Consider the following 16,449-nt stretch of genomic DNA (forward strand, 5'->3'; position numbering starts at 1 on the left):
AAAACTATTTGCTGTACAAGAGGTTTATAATCACTTTGGGTATCTATAAACAATAGTTACTTCAACTGTAGATATTAAGTTATTACTTCAAATCAAAATACAAAAAGTACTGGCTCAGTTTGCAATCCCTTGGGAAAAGTTAATGAGTTAAACTATTACACTGTATTATCTCATATCACATTCGTGTTTGAATGTTAACTTTCAAGCTGATTCTGTTTTAGGAAAGACCTTCAAAGCCCCAATGGTGATGTTCAAAAAATGAATGTCATACAGTGAAACTAATCAGTAACAACTCTTCAATTTATTTGAAGCAATTCACTTTCAAAAACTTTAAATTACAGCAGTCACAGAAAAAAACAAGGGTCAGAAACAATAAAATAATAATCAGTACTGACTTTTTTTGTTTGTTTTTAACACTGTCATGGCTTTATTCAAAACACAGTTGCACAAAAGTATTAACTTCAAAGTTTTCAAGGAGGGTCTTGAGGAATTTAACACACTATATACATACTGCCATACAAAGAGCATTAAAATAGGACCAAAAACTTCTACAAAATATAAAACCCACCCTTACTTATTTGCATGAAAATATCACCCACAAAGCTAAATAACTCTTAGAAAGTTATTTGGAGGCTCTAAGTGTTGTTTTCAAACCAAAGAACTCTAATTTTGATCATTTCGATTGCACAGTAAGATGACTGATAACAAAGTCAATATATAGATTTAACTTTTAAAGTATCTTATAATCTGGCATATTATGCAATAAGAATTCTTAAAACAGGGTATTATAATTGTTAAAAAGGAGTAAAATGTTAGCCTTTTGGAGATTCCAACCCCCCAACTAAACTTATCCCAACAGTTTTATTTCAGTTATGCAGCTTTTTTAGTTTATCCAGAAATAACTTTGTAATTTTTTACTTTAAAACCCTGTCATACATTTTAAACTAAGAAAGAAGTAATACTACTCTTAGTAATTTAAATGTGTCCCAGTATGAAAGTGTAACCAACTAATTTGCTGATACTTTTTAAAAACTTACACATATTCAAAACAAAGGGGAAAAATTTTTTAGCTAGCCAAAATTAAGAAAGCAATTTCCTTGAACATGGAGCCTCCACAACAACAAAAAAGATGTACTTGCCTACTCATAATATTATATTTAGTAGTTGTATAAGGAAACACACACTCGGTTATCCCAAATGTTTCTATTTTTAATAGATATCTACCTGAAAACAAATCTTAATATTGATTTAGTTTCAAATATTTTCCCAGCTGTCCAGTGTATTCCAATTAAATGCTATAACTGGTAATAATGCTTTAAAACTATACAAAGAATAAAGGTTCTGCTCAGAAAAATTAGAACTACTTTGCAGTGTGTGCATTCTTAAGTCGGTTCAGTCATGTCTGACCCTTTGCAGTCCTATGGATTATAGCCACTCAGGCCCCTCTGTCCCTGGGATTCTCCAGGCAAGAATAATGGAATGGGTTGCCATGCCCTCTTCCAGGGGATCTTCCCAACTCAGGGATCAAACCCGCATCTCTTATGTCTCCTGTACTGGCAAGTGAATTCTTTACCACTAGCGCTACCTGGGAAGCCCATGCTTTGCAAAGTGGTATCTAAATCATTTGGAAAGCTAATCTGATTTGAATGTCTCATTATTACCAGGCAGTTGTTCTGACTTTCAGAGAAGGCAATGGCACCCCACTCCAGTACTCTTGCCTGGAAAATCCCATGGATGGAGGAGCCTGGTAGGCTCCAGTCCATGGGGTCGCAGAGAGTCAGACACGACTGAGTGACTTCACTTTCACTTTGAGGAACACAGTGCTGCTTCCAAGAGTCTCCTCTGTTCTTTTCTTTCTCCATCTTCCTAAGTCTGTATATCTTGTCAAGAAAGATTTACAGTAAGCAGAGTCTGTTGCATAAAACTGTATTGATAATAATATCCGTATTTCAGAAAATACTCAGTTTCTTTCACTTAGCTTGTTTAAGACTGACACAGGTCTGAAAAGGTGGTTGAGGTATAAAACAGAGTCATCCTGGGTGTCCCTATTTCCCAACTGTTTTTTGAGAAGAGGGAAGGAAGTGAAACAAGAAAGGAAGGTGATCATAAGAGAATCACTGAGAGGAAAACAAGAGTGCACACTTAAAATAACAACCATTGGCAGGCCATGATCTTCAGCTGGAACAAGAAAGGGCTCACCTACATGTCTCTCAACTCAGTATAAGCAATTTTTCCTTGAAAACAAAAATCTTAGTCACCTAGCTTAAAAGGTTTTAGAAGGCTCCACAAATGCCATGAACTATATTGTTGAATAGAACCTTTACTATTCTGCTCCTACTTTCCAAGCTATTCGTGTGACAAAAAAGCACTCAATTACCCTCAGCCCAAAAAAAGGCACTGCCTTCAAACTAAAGATCTCCGGGTTGCCTCTAAAAAAATAACCAACTTAGCATTCAAGAGACTATTTTCATTCCAGATTTCAGCCAACTGTGATTTCAGTGAATTTATAAATAACTTTAAAACCCTATGAATGAAATGCACCATACTATGCCTGTGTAAAAGCGATATTTTAATTATGCTAAAAATGACTAATACAATGAGCTTTAATTAGAAAATTTAAGATTCTAAATAAACTGCTAGGGAATTTCACAATGGGGGGGTCAATGAAAATTTTTCTCTACATACAATATGATCATTAACAGACTAGTTAATCTTATTTGGAATGATAAGGCAAAAATAGTAAAACCACACTTTTCCTATAAAAAGTTACAACATTATATTCTGGAGGGATAGCTATCATACAAGAAGAAACAAAGAAGATGTGATCACTCTATTGCACACCCAGGAACATTAGGAAATCTGGTCTTAGAATGATCTAGTCATCTTCTTCCTCTCCATCATCTTCAGCATCTCGTTTCCTCTTTTCCCCTCGAAGACCTTCTTCTTCTGAAAAAATAAAAGGAAAACTGTTCATAATACTTAATTTTAAATGAATATATGTTAGGCTACAAAATTTTGAATCTATCTTAGTTAAAGTTAATGGCACAAGAAAATTATAGGTTAGGTTTCCCTTCTGCATTACTTTTAAGTTCAGTATTGAAACAACCTTAATAGACTTAGAAATCCATAAATAATGACAGCTTGCTATGCACCCTTGTGGCCAAATCATGAAGTACAGATCAAGAAACATTAATGGAACTGTTACTAAATTTTTAAACTTCTTGAAAGACCTAGGTAAAGAGAGTGAAGTGAAGTGGAGTGGAGTTACTCAGTTGTGTCTGACTCTTTGCGACCCCGTCGACTGTAGCCTACCAGGCTCCTCCCTCCATGGGATTCTCCAGGCAAGAGTACTGGAGTGGGGTGCCAGTTCCTTCTCCAGGGGATCTTCCTGACCAGGGATCGAAGCCGGGTCTCCCACATTCCAGGCAGACACTTTAACCTCTGAGCCACCAGGGAAGCCCAATGAGAGGGCAAATCTAAAACAGGCATTATCTGGAGTTCAACTGGTCTTCTCTCATAAATAAGGTTTTACCCTCTTCAAAATGAAAGGCTATAAAAAAATAATAAATTGAGCTTATGGTCCCATTATCTCTTCATTCCTGTTTTGAAACAAATGTTATAAGCTGTTTTTTTTTTTTTTTTCTTTTAAATGGAATTAATGAATGTCCTGAGAAAATTCCTCTTTAAAAAGGTTTTATACCTTTCAAGGAATTGTGTGATATGTTACCAATATCAAAGAGATCAGTGATAATTTGAATTATAGACACAGTCTTTAAAACCCATGAATAAAGGCTTTTTAGGATTTTTGAATGGCTAATGTAACTCACCCTCTTCTTCTTCTTCTTCTTCCCCTTCTTCAACATAGTCATCATCATCTTCTTCATCCTTGAGAGTCAAATATTCAGTTTGAATATGACACAAATAAACTTATTTAAAAACAGAAATAGACTCACAGACACAGAAAACAAACATGGTTACTAAAGGGGATGAAGGAGGGATAAATTGGGAGTTTGGGATTAGAAGCTATAAACTACTATATACATAAAATAAATAAACAACAAGGTCCTACTGTATAGCACAAGGATCTAATATCCTGCAATAAACCAAAATGGAAAAGATTATGAAAAAGTGTATGTGTGTGTGTGTGTGTGTGTGTATATATATATCTCTGAATCACTTTGTTATATACCAGAAACTAACACAACACTGGAAATCAACTATACTTCAGTTAAAAGAAAAAATTCAGTTTGAGAATAAACAACCCATGACATGGGCTTTTCACCCTTTGATAACAATATATTCCAACAGGAAAAAAATATATGGTCATCCTGTGTTCTAACAACCTCTGCCTAACTTACAGAGGTCTTTTTAAAAGCCTAACTAAATCTAGTTTCTTCATGAAAATAAGTTATGGTTGAGAACAACAATGTTCAAAAGAACTTTCTGCAAAAACGGAAAATGTTCTGCATCTGTGCTGTTCAATGCAGTAACCACTGATCACACACAGCCAACTGAACATCTGAAATGTGACCAGTGCAAATGAGGAACTGAATTTTATTTTAACTAAATAAGCAAATGTGCCCAGTGGCTAACAGACAGAGTAATTATTGACTATTTCACAGACAGTCTTCTGTTTCATAGACTGAGGAAGGAATCACCTGAATTGTAGCTCCAACACAGTTATACGTATGGAGTAAGTCACTTAATCTCTCTGGACCTCAGTTTTCCAATCAATGAAAGAAGTATTCATCTAGAAAGATCTCTAAGTTCTTTCTACATCTAAAAATCTACATAGCAAAATAGCAAATATCAATAAAAATCACAATAAAATTTGATCTATAACTCTTGTGGGAGTTTTGGATAACTAAGATTTAAACACAGCCTTCAAACATCATAACCTTTTTTTTTTTTTTTTTTAAGCAAATTGGGATAAAACCTCTAAAATGCATTGCACACTTCTACCATTTTATGCTAAACCTTTTCCTTGAATTATCATAGTCACCATTTTGACGGTGAGCAGTATACTAATTAGTATATGCCAATTTCCTCAAAGACTATTAATATATGTAATATGGTTTTCTCCTTTTTAAAGTGACTCTTGGCCTCTACTTTGAGTTGTATCTTTTCCTAATGCCTGCTCTTTTACAGTTACTTACAATGTCAATTTTAATCTGCTATGGATTCAGAAACTAGATCAACAAGCTTACCAAAGAACTGAATATAAAAGAGAAAATAGGTTTAGAGTAACAGCTTGAATATTCTCCCACAAAGAAAACGTCTTTTGTTACTTAGACCTTTTACACTTTTACATTTTAAACATTACTGCCTTGTGCTTGGTTGTGTTCCAGATGGTTAAGTTCTAATATATATTTAAAAAAATGCAATCAATCTAGGGACCCCCTCCAATCTCAAAACAGTGTACACCTCCTTAAAATAGTTTAAAATGGCAAATGTTAAAAACTGCTTGGTAGTTAAGAAAAACTTGGATGACCACCTTTTTCAAAATAACCACAGCTCCATTTGCATCTAGAAATATTAATCAGAACCTATTTTTCCCCCATTTAGCTTGAAGCCCCTGAGAAACTAAACTGCATGACACATATCAGAAACCGTTCTCAGTCAATTCAAACCTTAAAACACGCCATACCAGGACATCCAAGCTACAAAAAGCATAAGCAACTGATGGGGTAGCAAATAAACTAAGCAACTATAGTAAAAATCAGGAAAATGTGTGGGCTTATACTCACATAAAAAAGGAAGAGAAAGGGGGTAGAGGAGAGAGGGGAGAGAAGAGTAGGGAAAGGGAGAGGAAAAGGAGAAAGTAAAGAACATTTTTTTAAACACTTCAATCTGCAAGGAATGACAAATGAGGGTATTTAAATATTTATAAATTAAAAAAAAAAATCAAACCATTTGAAATACTAATCACATGTATTCCATGGTAATTTAGAAAAGCTCAACTTTAAAAAGCAAATTATTTCTCTGGATTTTGTTTTATACAAAACATCATTAATCAATTCATGTTTTTATGCCTTTTTAAAAAATATATCATCTTTTTATGCCTTTAAAAAAATATATATCATCTAGAGACTTCCCTGGTGGTCCTCTGGCTACAACTCAGTGCTTACAAGGCAGGGAGTGTGGAGTTCAGAAAACTAAATCCTGTGTGCTACAATGAAGACCCAGCACAGCTAAACACACACACACACACACACGTGCACGCGCGCGCACACACACACACACAAAATCTATTAGATTACCAGATATTTGCTCTGTAAAGATTATGGTCTTTTCCTAATTAGTGATTTATAAAATGTTTCCTCATTTGTGTTAATACTGTGAATAGTGCAAAAACACGGTAATTCCCAGTTCTCCTAAATCCTCCATCTCCATTTTTAATGAAGTATACTACATATTACTCCTTCTTTATACATATTAATTCCTTACATCTGAAGAGCAGCTGAAATAGAAATAACTCAAACAAAAAAGTAGCTAATCAAATATCATTTCTATTTCCTTCTAATTTTTTTTTTAATCTTACTTTCTGAAGGTTCTCTGGCTCTTAGCTTCTAAAAACAAGACTTCATTTTAAAAAACACCCAAATTACCTCATCATGATCGATAACTTCTGGACTCAGCTACCTGGGTACCACATTGACTTAATGTTGTATATATTATCTTAAAGATGTTTGCTCTATACTTCACCACATCATTTTTAGTTAGTATTTCCCAATACTCAACAGAAGGATGAATATAAACATTCAAAGTTAGCTGAAGGTCATTTTTAAATGACTTAATACTATTTAAAGAAGAATTATTGGCACAGAAAGTAAAAGTCAACTGCAAGGACTGGTGGTTTAGTGGTTAGGACTCTACTTCCACTGTAGTAGGGGCATGGGTTTGATCTCTGATCAGGGGACTAAGGTCACACAAACGGAGCGGTGCAGCCAAAGGCAAAAAAAAGTCAAATTACAAAATAACAAGTCTATTATTTTACTAAACAAATTAAAACTTATGGGGAAAATATTCAAGTTGTATGCTGATAAAAACTGAATAGGTTGCCTTTCTCCCTGGATACTTACAAGTTCTATTCTTCATTATTATAAAGATCCTAACTCACTAAGGCTCCAAGCAAATTTAAGTGCCATTTTTTTCCTACACTAGTTTCATATTTAAAATGGTATCAGAGAAAAATCATCATTAATCAGTGATACTGTTTAAGTAATGTAAAAGTCATTAGGAAAACAAATAAAAATACAATTTCTAGTCTAAATAAGAGGTTATGTTTAATAATAAATATTAAATTATGAATGATGAAAACAAAACTCAATAATTTTACATTAAGAGAAAACTTAGTAACTTATCTAAACTCCCAGCAATTACAGATCATTCATTCTAGTCAACTGACATTTCCCGTGAACCTACTATGTCCCAATCAATGTATTAGATGCTGAGACACAAAGATGAATAGCCCTTCCCTAAAGGAGCCATCTAGTAGAAAGTGGCCAAATAAGTTTTTACAAAATGTCTATAGGTTCAAAGGTAAAAGAGGAAGGAGTTGTCTGTCCCTTTAAAATTACAGAAAGCTTCAATAATGAGGCAACTCCAGAGCTGAATGTTTAAAGGATCATGAGGCACAATGTGAGTAGTGGTTACACAAGTGTGTACATATATAATATTTCATGGAGCTGTACATAAAATCAGTCCACTTTACATGCTTTAGTATATTGATGTTTACCTGAGAAAAAAGAAAAGTTCATTAGAAGGCATGGCTAGCAAGTCGTTTCGGATAAAGTAAACAATGTGTGTACAGAAAGGCAGTAATAGCTTCGTGTGATGATTTAATTCGGTACTAAGGGAGATGAAGCTAGAGAAGGAAGCAGAGGCTAGATAATGGAGGGCCTTGTATACCGTGGTGGTAACAGGGAAACATTAAAGGGTTTCAAGCAGGCTAGTGATACAATCACATTTGCATGCAGACCACACAGGCAAGCACTGCGGAGGATACACCTAAGTAGTAACGCTGTTCTCAGAGAGACCATTTAGAAAACTACTGGAAAAGCATAAGCAAAAAATAATTAGGGGAAAGGAAAGTTTCCATGAGTGCCTACAACGTGCCAGCAACTAGGTACTTCACACATATTAGTCTATTAAATCCTCAACGACTCTGAAGTTGGTATAAATCTCAGTTGTATAAATGCATAAACTGGGCTCAGAAACACTTGTAAAATGTTTCCACTATACCATGCTACTGAGGGAAAGATGGATTTGAAAGATATCTGGGAGGCAAAATCATAGGGTTTATGATTATCTGGATATAGTATGAACTGGGGGGCAGTGGGGAAAAAAAGCAGGTGGATACACAGAGCTGTGAAAAGAACTCTCAAATTTCTACACAACTTACTTTTTATATTACTTAATGCTATGCCTAAAGAGTTAATTTTCTCTATTCATAAGGTCTATTCACCTGAATTTCTTCTTTCATCAAGTAGGAGAGGCCCACCTCCTCTTCTCCCTCTCCCAGTTCTGAGCCTGCTTCATCTTCATCCTCATCCTCCTCTTCTTCTTCCTCCTCTTCCTCATATCCTTCAGGTGGACCAGCTTCATCTTCTTCTTCCTCTTCATCATCTTCATCTCCATCTTTTAGAATATTTTAAAAGATGAGCAAACGTCTGGGCAAATATTTTTGCTCTGGCCCCTCAGATTCTTAAGCCAATGGGTAGAAAGTATCTCAGGGTGATTTTTTTTTTAAGATTTCTCTTTTATAACATCCCTATTTACTATTTGAGAAATACAGTATCTAAACATTAAAATTTTCCCAATGTATAGATTCTCTTAAAAACATACTTCATAGTCTTTAAAACCTGTCAATCATTCCATCATTTTGTAACACTGTTTATCCATCAAATTTCTTCTTTCAAGTGAATTACTTTTCAACCAATAGCAACAGTGTCCCATCACTAACAGCTGTTCTGTCATCTGATCTATTAGTCACCCATTGATCTGAAAATGTTCAACTCCTAGAACATTTCCATCACCCCCTACAAAAAAAACCCTATATCCATTAATAGTCACTCACTATTCTCCTCTCCCAGATCCCTAACAATCATTACTCTACTTTCTGTCTCTATGAATTTGCCTACGAATTTGAGGCAAATGCCACACATATTGTATGACATTTCATATAAACAGTGTCATACAATATGTGGCTTTCTGAATATGGCTTCTTTCACTTAGCAGAATGTTTTCAAGGTTCACACACATTGTAGCATGGATCAGTACTTCAGTCATTTTTATGGCTGATTAAGATTCCATTGTATGGATATATCACATTTTGCTTATCTGTTATATACTTGTTTCTACTCTGTGACTTTTATGGATAATTATGTGATGAATGGTTTTTGGTTTGTTTTTAATACTATTTTAAAAGTTACGCCCCCCCAAAAAAAGTTACCATTTTACTGAGTAGTGGTGAGGTTTACATAAATATAAAATTTCATGGAGCTTAATATTATAATAACCATTAAATTCCCCAAAGCAATCAGAAATCTGAACAAATACAGGACTAGGGCTGTGGGTTTTAAGTTTTTCTTGTCTTACATATTTTATTCCCCACACTTAAATACCCAAGTCCAATCTAATTTACTAGCTAGGGTAGAGGCTATAATTGTGACACATTTATAGTATTAAGAATGATTACCCTCATCATCCTCCTCTTCTGAGTCTGGTGCTTCATTATCCTCCTGGTCAAATCCATCTAAGTATGTGATTTGCTGCAGCAGTTCAAAAATACTTTCTCTGTAATCTTCCAGGTTTGTGATCTCACAGTTAAACAAGTCAAGACTCTTCAAATTTTTAAGATTTTGCTAGAAAGGTAAAAAGTAAAAAATTACATTCACGATTTAAAATCTCATGTTATTCCTTTTTAATTCATGAACCAGAAAATGTATAGAACTTGAAGTCAAGAGAATTCCAGATGTTTAGAATTTTCTAATGAAGGGTTATTATATCGAGCACAGTTAATTCTAATAGGCCCTCGCAGGTAAACACCACAAGAGCAGGAACTCTGTTTCGTTCACTGCTATCTCTAGCACCTGGCTTAGTGCTTTGCCTGCAGTGGCACTCAATATACTTTGTTGACTGAATCTGTGCATAAAGAGGCAACAACAATAACATGGTTAGTTTAAATCCACAATCAACTTTATTTTCAACAATTTCAACCTCCCCCAAGCTTTTTTTTTTGCTAAGTTTTCAGAGTTTCACTTCTTCTCCTTTCCTTCCCTCGTACCAGGAAACTAGGAGCAAATAATGAAATAACTCAAAAAATAATCAAGAAAGAAGGAACAGAATTTAAGAAAATACTGGAAATTTTACAACCAGATATTCAACTCCTGAAGTTGATGATAAAATAAATTTCCTACTGATTTAAACATTTATCTGAATGTTTTATAATATTCAGATAAATCACAACATATAATAAACTCAAAAGTTTCACAAGAGTGAATTACAAGTCAATAGGATAAAACTCAAACAAATCTCAGAAAATTCAACCAAAAAAAGCAAGTCCCGAGACAAACCTTTCCACTTACCAAAGCTTCTACTGTACTGAGATCTTTGATTTTGTTTCCACTCAAATTGAGGTAGGTAAGATTTGGGCATTTCTCTGCCAGGACTTCCAAGCCTCCAGAAATTATATTGTCACTAAGTTCCAACTATATATTCAACATGAGAAGAAAACAAAGAATGGCAAAGGCTTAGGACACATTAAACATTTCTAAAATATTATCAATTTAAAGAAGAAAACAACTGTCATTCTCTTTGCCTTCAAGAAAGACTTTCAGAAGTCTTTAATTTCCAAATTCCCATCTATGATTGCCAAATAAAATATTAGAATCTCTACAGACTTCTAACCAGGTTTGGTTGCAGTTGTATAATAGTTGTATTTTACGCTTCAGAGAAAAACATTTGGTAGGTGTTAAATTCATGTCATAAAGTGATTTCATTATTAAATTTCCACAACCAAAGCAATATTACAGTGGATTTCAAAATGCTAAACAACCCATTTTCTTACCTCTAGAAACATAGAGGCTTCTAATTAAAAGGCAGAATCATCATTTCATGTGGGAAAAAATGTGCGTAATAGCCCTTGACATCAAAATCATGATACTCTCATGCCTAATGCCAACTTACCTTCCGAAGTTTATTTAAGCTGGGCAGCCGGGCCAGTGAACTTAGTTCCACATTAGCCATACTCAGAAACTCTAGTTTTTTAAAAGTATCATTCAGGCCCTCAATTTCCCCATTGACACAGAGGCAATTATCAAGGACCAATTCTGTTACCTAGGAGAGAGAATATGAATGATTCTTCAGTTTGTTTAGCAAAAAGACCTGGATCCTGACACTCTGGAAACATGAATATTAAAACCACCAATCCCCTTATATAGATCCTTTTCATTCTCCCCCAAAATCGAAACACAAAGTCTGATATCTTAAGTTAATTTTTTAAAATTTAAACTTGGGCTAAGACATTCAATGCCTGCTTCAAATCACTAATAAAACATTTTTTTAATATATATTTATTTATTTAGCTGCACTGGGTCTTAGTTGCAGCATGTGGTATCTAGTTCTCTGACCAGGGATTGAACCTGGGTCTCTTGCATTGGGAGTACAGAGTCTTGCCCACTGGACCACCAGGGATGTCCCACTAATTAAAAAAAAATTTTTTTAATTGCATAAGAAATAAAGCTTTGAAAAAAGTCCCATGTGAAACTTGTTTCTGACACTTGTGAAAAGGACCCTCAACATCAGGGCATATATTTATGCAGTAAGGAGACACCGAGGTTACTGAGAAAGGATTTAAATAAGCCCTAAAATGGCAGGGAGAAGAAAGGCAATTGTTTTATTCCCTCTTTCACTTTGAAACCCCCTTATCTTTGGTTGTCACCATAACTCAAAAATACGTTGTTACCTTTGATGAAGAAACATTAGAAAGCTCCTTCTCAGACAGCCCAGCTTTCAGATGTTCTTTGTTCTAATATCAGTATCACCCAGAACAACACATCCTTGACTAAATGTTATTTTCCCCTGCCACCCTGGTAGAATTTCTGTAACTTCTCCCCAGTCGTGGAAGGGCAGATGCTGGATCCTCTATCCCGTCAGAGTTGGAGCACAAAACTTTCTGGTGTGGGCCTAAATGTACTTAAACCTAGAAGGGAGGCAGGAAACCTTGGCCCTCCATTCTCAATGTAAAAATATGTTTGAGATATTTTGAGAAATAAATGTTATCAACTAGGAATGCCACCTTCTCTATTTGAACATGACATGGTATTTCAGGAAGCAAAGGAAGGCATCATAATCTGTTTAGAGCGGAAGAAGTCAAGGCCTAGAAGGTTAGCATGACTGCCTGGGGTCAGTCACAGGTGGGGCAGGGCTGTGCCTGCACTCAGTCTGAGACTCCTAGTCTAGCTGAGTGGAGGAAAGGGCCACTAGATTTGGTGTCAGAAAACCAGTTTTTCCACTTGAGTAAGTAACTTCACTGCCCTGAGACTCCGTTTGCTAATTTGGATTCTAAAACAATACCATCCACCTTACAAGTTGGTCGGAAGTAGTAAAGTAAATAACAAACTCGAAGAGTGCTTTGTAAACTGTAAAGGGCTATTCAAATATAAGAGACCGTTATTACACCACAGGGGAAGGAGAGGCTGCAAAAAAGTGACATCCGGGACTCCCCAAAACTGGCGAGAAAATTACTAGGGATAGAACAGGTATAAAAGTGGGGGAGGAGGGGCAAACCCACTTTTCCAACCAAGACATAAAAGCCCATTCGAAATGTGTGCTTCTGCGAGACAGCTTTTTAACTTTGATTTTGTTTTTTCCTTAAGTCCTTAAAGAGTAGGCCCTAGGAAACTTCAAGTTATCTGTGGGATGATAGTAGTGACTCTTTTTCCTCCTCCCTGCCCCCCCACCAATTTTATGGAAAGATATTTTCTAAAAAGTACGTAAAGATCTCGGATTCCCACTCCTCACGCCGTTACAACCTACCGAAAGGACCCTACGCTGGTACGCACAAGCACCACCTCTACCCCTCCCGAAAAAAAATATACCCCTTATATTGCAATTCTAGGGTTTATTTCGAAGGCTGCAATTAGCAAGACTCTAGACGTTTTCCACTGAGACCAGAAACGCGAGGTTCCTCGCTGGCTATGGGCCCCGCTTTCGCGACCTGCCGCTCCGACCGACGGGAAACCCCAGAAGGGGCGGGGACTCCCCAACGAAAAAAGGGGTCGCCCCCCAGCCCGCGTTCCCCCCAGCGCCTCTGCCCCGGGCGGGGAGGACTGGGTGAAGTCGAGAAGGCTCCCTCCAAAAAGGAGGCGGAAACGCCTTCCGCCCGACCCCCGAAAAGTTGACCGCGACCCGCCTCACGTGGCCCCTCCCAAGCCTGTCTCTTTAACTAAGGCGACAGCAGCGAGAGCGCATCATTTAGTTTCGCCGAACCTATCTTTAAGACGCGAAACTTCTACGACCCATTTGTTTAGTTTTGTGAAATCGTCTCCCGGGATGAAAACTGGAGTTGCAGCCTCCACGACACGACACGCCGAGCCGAATTTTGTTACACCGCGGGAGGACGAAGGGGATAAAGTCTCGTGTCCCCTCCCCACCTCCGGTCACTACGACGAGTCCCAAAACTTCCTCGCGGCCAGAGAACCAGCCGCTGACCCAGATTCCGCCTGGCGGCGGTCGGCGCGCGCCGCTTCCCGGGGGAGTGGGCGCCGCCGGCAGCCCGCGGTCCTTCCGACTACGCAAGCGACCCCAACCAGCGCCCGGCGCGACGTCGTCGAACGCCCAGGGGCCTCGAGGCCGGGGACGCCCCCTGGCCCAAAAAAAGTGTTGGCAGCACTGCAGAAAAGTTGGACTAACTTCTCAGGCGACGATGGCTGCGGCAGAGGCGAATGGGACTGAGGGGTCGCGCCCACGCCGCCGGCCCTAAGGAGCAGAAACGTGGGCAGCGAAGCCGCTGAACCATCCCCAACACCCCGCTTCCCGCCCCCACGAGGCCACGACGCCTGACTCGAGGGGAGAAGGGGCTAAGCCCCCAAGCACACACAAAAACGCCCCCTAGAAACTTAAACCCTTCGCCATTTTAAGATTTTAATGATTTAAAAGTTAAAATTGAATATCTCCCTCCAGCCCTACCCAGATGGGGGTTAATTCATTACCCCTCCCCACACACCCACCAGGACCCCCAGAAACCCGATCCTCCGAATACAGGGCTCGTAAGGAAGGGGAGGGGGCTGAGTCATCTCACCTCCTCCGGGGCTCTGTCCCTTAACTCCAGGTTAATCCTCTTCTTCATCTCCATGTCCTCCTCCTGCTCTTCTGCTACTACTCTCCTCCCTTACCTTTTCCTGCTTTTCCTACTACCCCCAACCCTAAATTTTTAAAAGATTTGGAAATGAATGAAAAGAAAGGCAAATATAAACGCCCACCACCACCAGATAGGTATGGGGAAGAAAGAAGAGAATCGCAAATGGAGTCCAAGGAGTTGGGACTCTAACTCGGCTGCCCCCACCTCCTTGTCCACACACTCGCGCGCGCACTCACACGCACACACATACACACACCCTCAGTTCCTTCCCCTTCAATGGCTGCTCGGAGACTGAGCCTCCATGACACGGCACCGCCAACCCCCTGGCCTACACTCCACCCACCTCCCGAATGTATTGGTGGATTCTTCGGCATCTCACTACTCGATTGGGTTACATAAATGTCTATCAGTCTTTAGGGCGGACCTGAACCAGAAACAGTGTGTTTACTGGCTGCGACCAAGCGCGCAGTTAACTCCGATAGGTCCAGGAAGGTGTTCGTCCCGGAGAAATGATTTTGAATCCCAGCAGCCCCCCTCCTTTTCTTTGTGTGATTGGCGCGCTTTCTCTAGGCTATCGGACGGTTCTGAAGCTTGTTGGATTTCTTTTTGTTTTTGTTTTTGTCTTGTCTGTTTTTAATGTTAAAGGAAGGAAGAAAACATCCTTCTTACGGGCGGAAGTTGTGAGACAGATAATTCAGCACACTGCACCCACTCGTTCCTGGCGGTTTTAAAACGCAGCTCTTGCTTTGCAGCCAAGGTGAACAGCAACGTGTTCACCACGTAAAAAGCATGCCTTCGTGGCAATGTCCTGCAGGAGACAGGCTTCTGGTGCAGAACCAGAACAGGGATAAAGATGGTAGTTTTAACTTTCAGCATGAAGGAAAAACGATTTTGAAAGTAGTTGGGTGAAGTATGATAAGTTAGGCACCTTTAAATAAAACTACCCTAGAGGGCTTGTGCTTAAGGTAATTGTTGCTGTAATAAACACTAAGACCTCGGAGGGAAAACAATGCTGGCCTACCGAAAATCAGATATCAATGCGCATAGAAATAGTACCGCAATGCCTCTCCTTTCTAAAATTCCTTTGGTCGGTTTCCAAGGAAATCTGTAGTTTAAATGTGCTTTTAAAAGTCTGTCAATGTGGAATATAAAAGCGGTATAAGAATGATTTTTTAAACTTTTGTCTTGAGAATTTAGCCTTTCTTAGTTCTTGCTTAAAATCTGTTCTTTCCATTCCCTTACACCTTTCTCAGGATAAATACCCAAAGAAATTCCCGCTACTTTGGGGAAGGAAGTAGGTGACTTAGTCCAACTTCCAGAACTGTTTCTTTACTATTTTTCCAGCTTTTCGGGTTAGAGACTTTAGGATTTCCTATCAGATTTCTAACGGCTCCACATTGCCCCACCTTCCATACTTCTCCCTAACAAGACACACAGCTCCTGAAATAGGCTTGCATTTAAAATGTAAATATTTGGAATTTGTCACGTTAAATAAAAGAAAACAAAATAGTAATTGCCTTTTCCTTGCCAAGTGTTTCCTTTGAATTCCCTGAAAAGGAGGTTTTATGAAGATAAAAACAGCTGGAAGAGGGAGAGATTTTGGTATAAAATGATATGACAGGGGCAGGTATTTGGAGTTAGTCTTTGTTTGAACACAGGCCAAAGGAAGTCAAGATGATACAAGAATGAATCAAAATGAACTGAGGAACAGTTCAAGAAGAGTTTTTTTTTTAAGACAAGGAAAAAGGGGACTATAAAGAAACACATTTTAGTACCAGCTTAGGAAGTTCTGTGTTCTGATCCCACTAGCCATTGCAATCTGAAACTCTTGAGTGGAATCCCAAAGACAGTTCAGGGAAAGAGTCAGATTAGGGAGTCATCCATATATGAATGATAGCTGAGGGCATGAGAACAAAATAAGATGTCCACAGAGAATGTATATAAGAAGACTTATCAGGCAAAGGAGAGCAAAGCATGGTTGAGGAGACAGACGTTAGGTTGTCTACCAAAGCTGTCAGAGAAGCTAAGGAGCAAGAAGAAAAGAAGGAAGTGAATTTGTAGGGGGGAAATGTATGCAAGCCAAA

The 16,449-nt window shown here is 38.2% G+C and overlaps 1 protein-coding gene across 5 annotated transcripts; it reads right to left on the minus strand.

The window, feature by feature from the left end:
* Positions 1–279: 279 nt before the first annotated feature.
* Positions 280–14,658, minus strand: ANP32E (acidic nuclear phosphoprotein 32 family member E). Of its 5 annotated transcripts, none has more exons than XM_086392384.1 (7): positions 14,306–14,658; positions 11,191–11,340; positions 10,590–10,712; positions 9,701–9,866; positions 8,468–8,640; positions 3,828–3,885; positions 280–2,943 (listed from the first exon to the last, which is right to left on the minus strand). In XM_086392384.1, the coding sequence occupies exons 1-7, from the start codon at positions 14,357–14,359 to the stop codon at positions 2,876–2,878; spliced, it is 792 nt and encodes a 263-aa protein (XP_086248510.1). In that variant the 5' UTR covers positions 14,360–14,658; the 3' UTR covers positions 280–2,875. The 5 variants fall into 5 exon arrangements, with proteins under 5 accessions (XP_086248510.1, XP_086248509.1, XP_086248512.1 ...); XM_086392383.1 differs by having other exon boundaries at positions 280–2,946; XM_086392386.1 differs by lacking the exon at positions 14,306–14,658 and adding an exon at positions 11,969–14,181 and having other exon boundaries at positions 280–2,946.
* Positions 14,659–16,449: the final 1,791 nt, after the last annotated feature.

This window comes from Bos grunniens, chromosome 3, assembly GCF_055505025.1.
Source record: "Bos grunniens cultivar Pamir isolate PY7600 chromosome 3, Bosgru_T2T1.0, whole genome shotgun sequence".
Taxonomy (NCBI): Eukaryota; Metazoa; Chordata; class Mammalia; order Artiodactyla; family Bovidae; genus Bos; species Bos grunniens.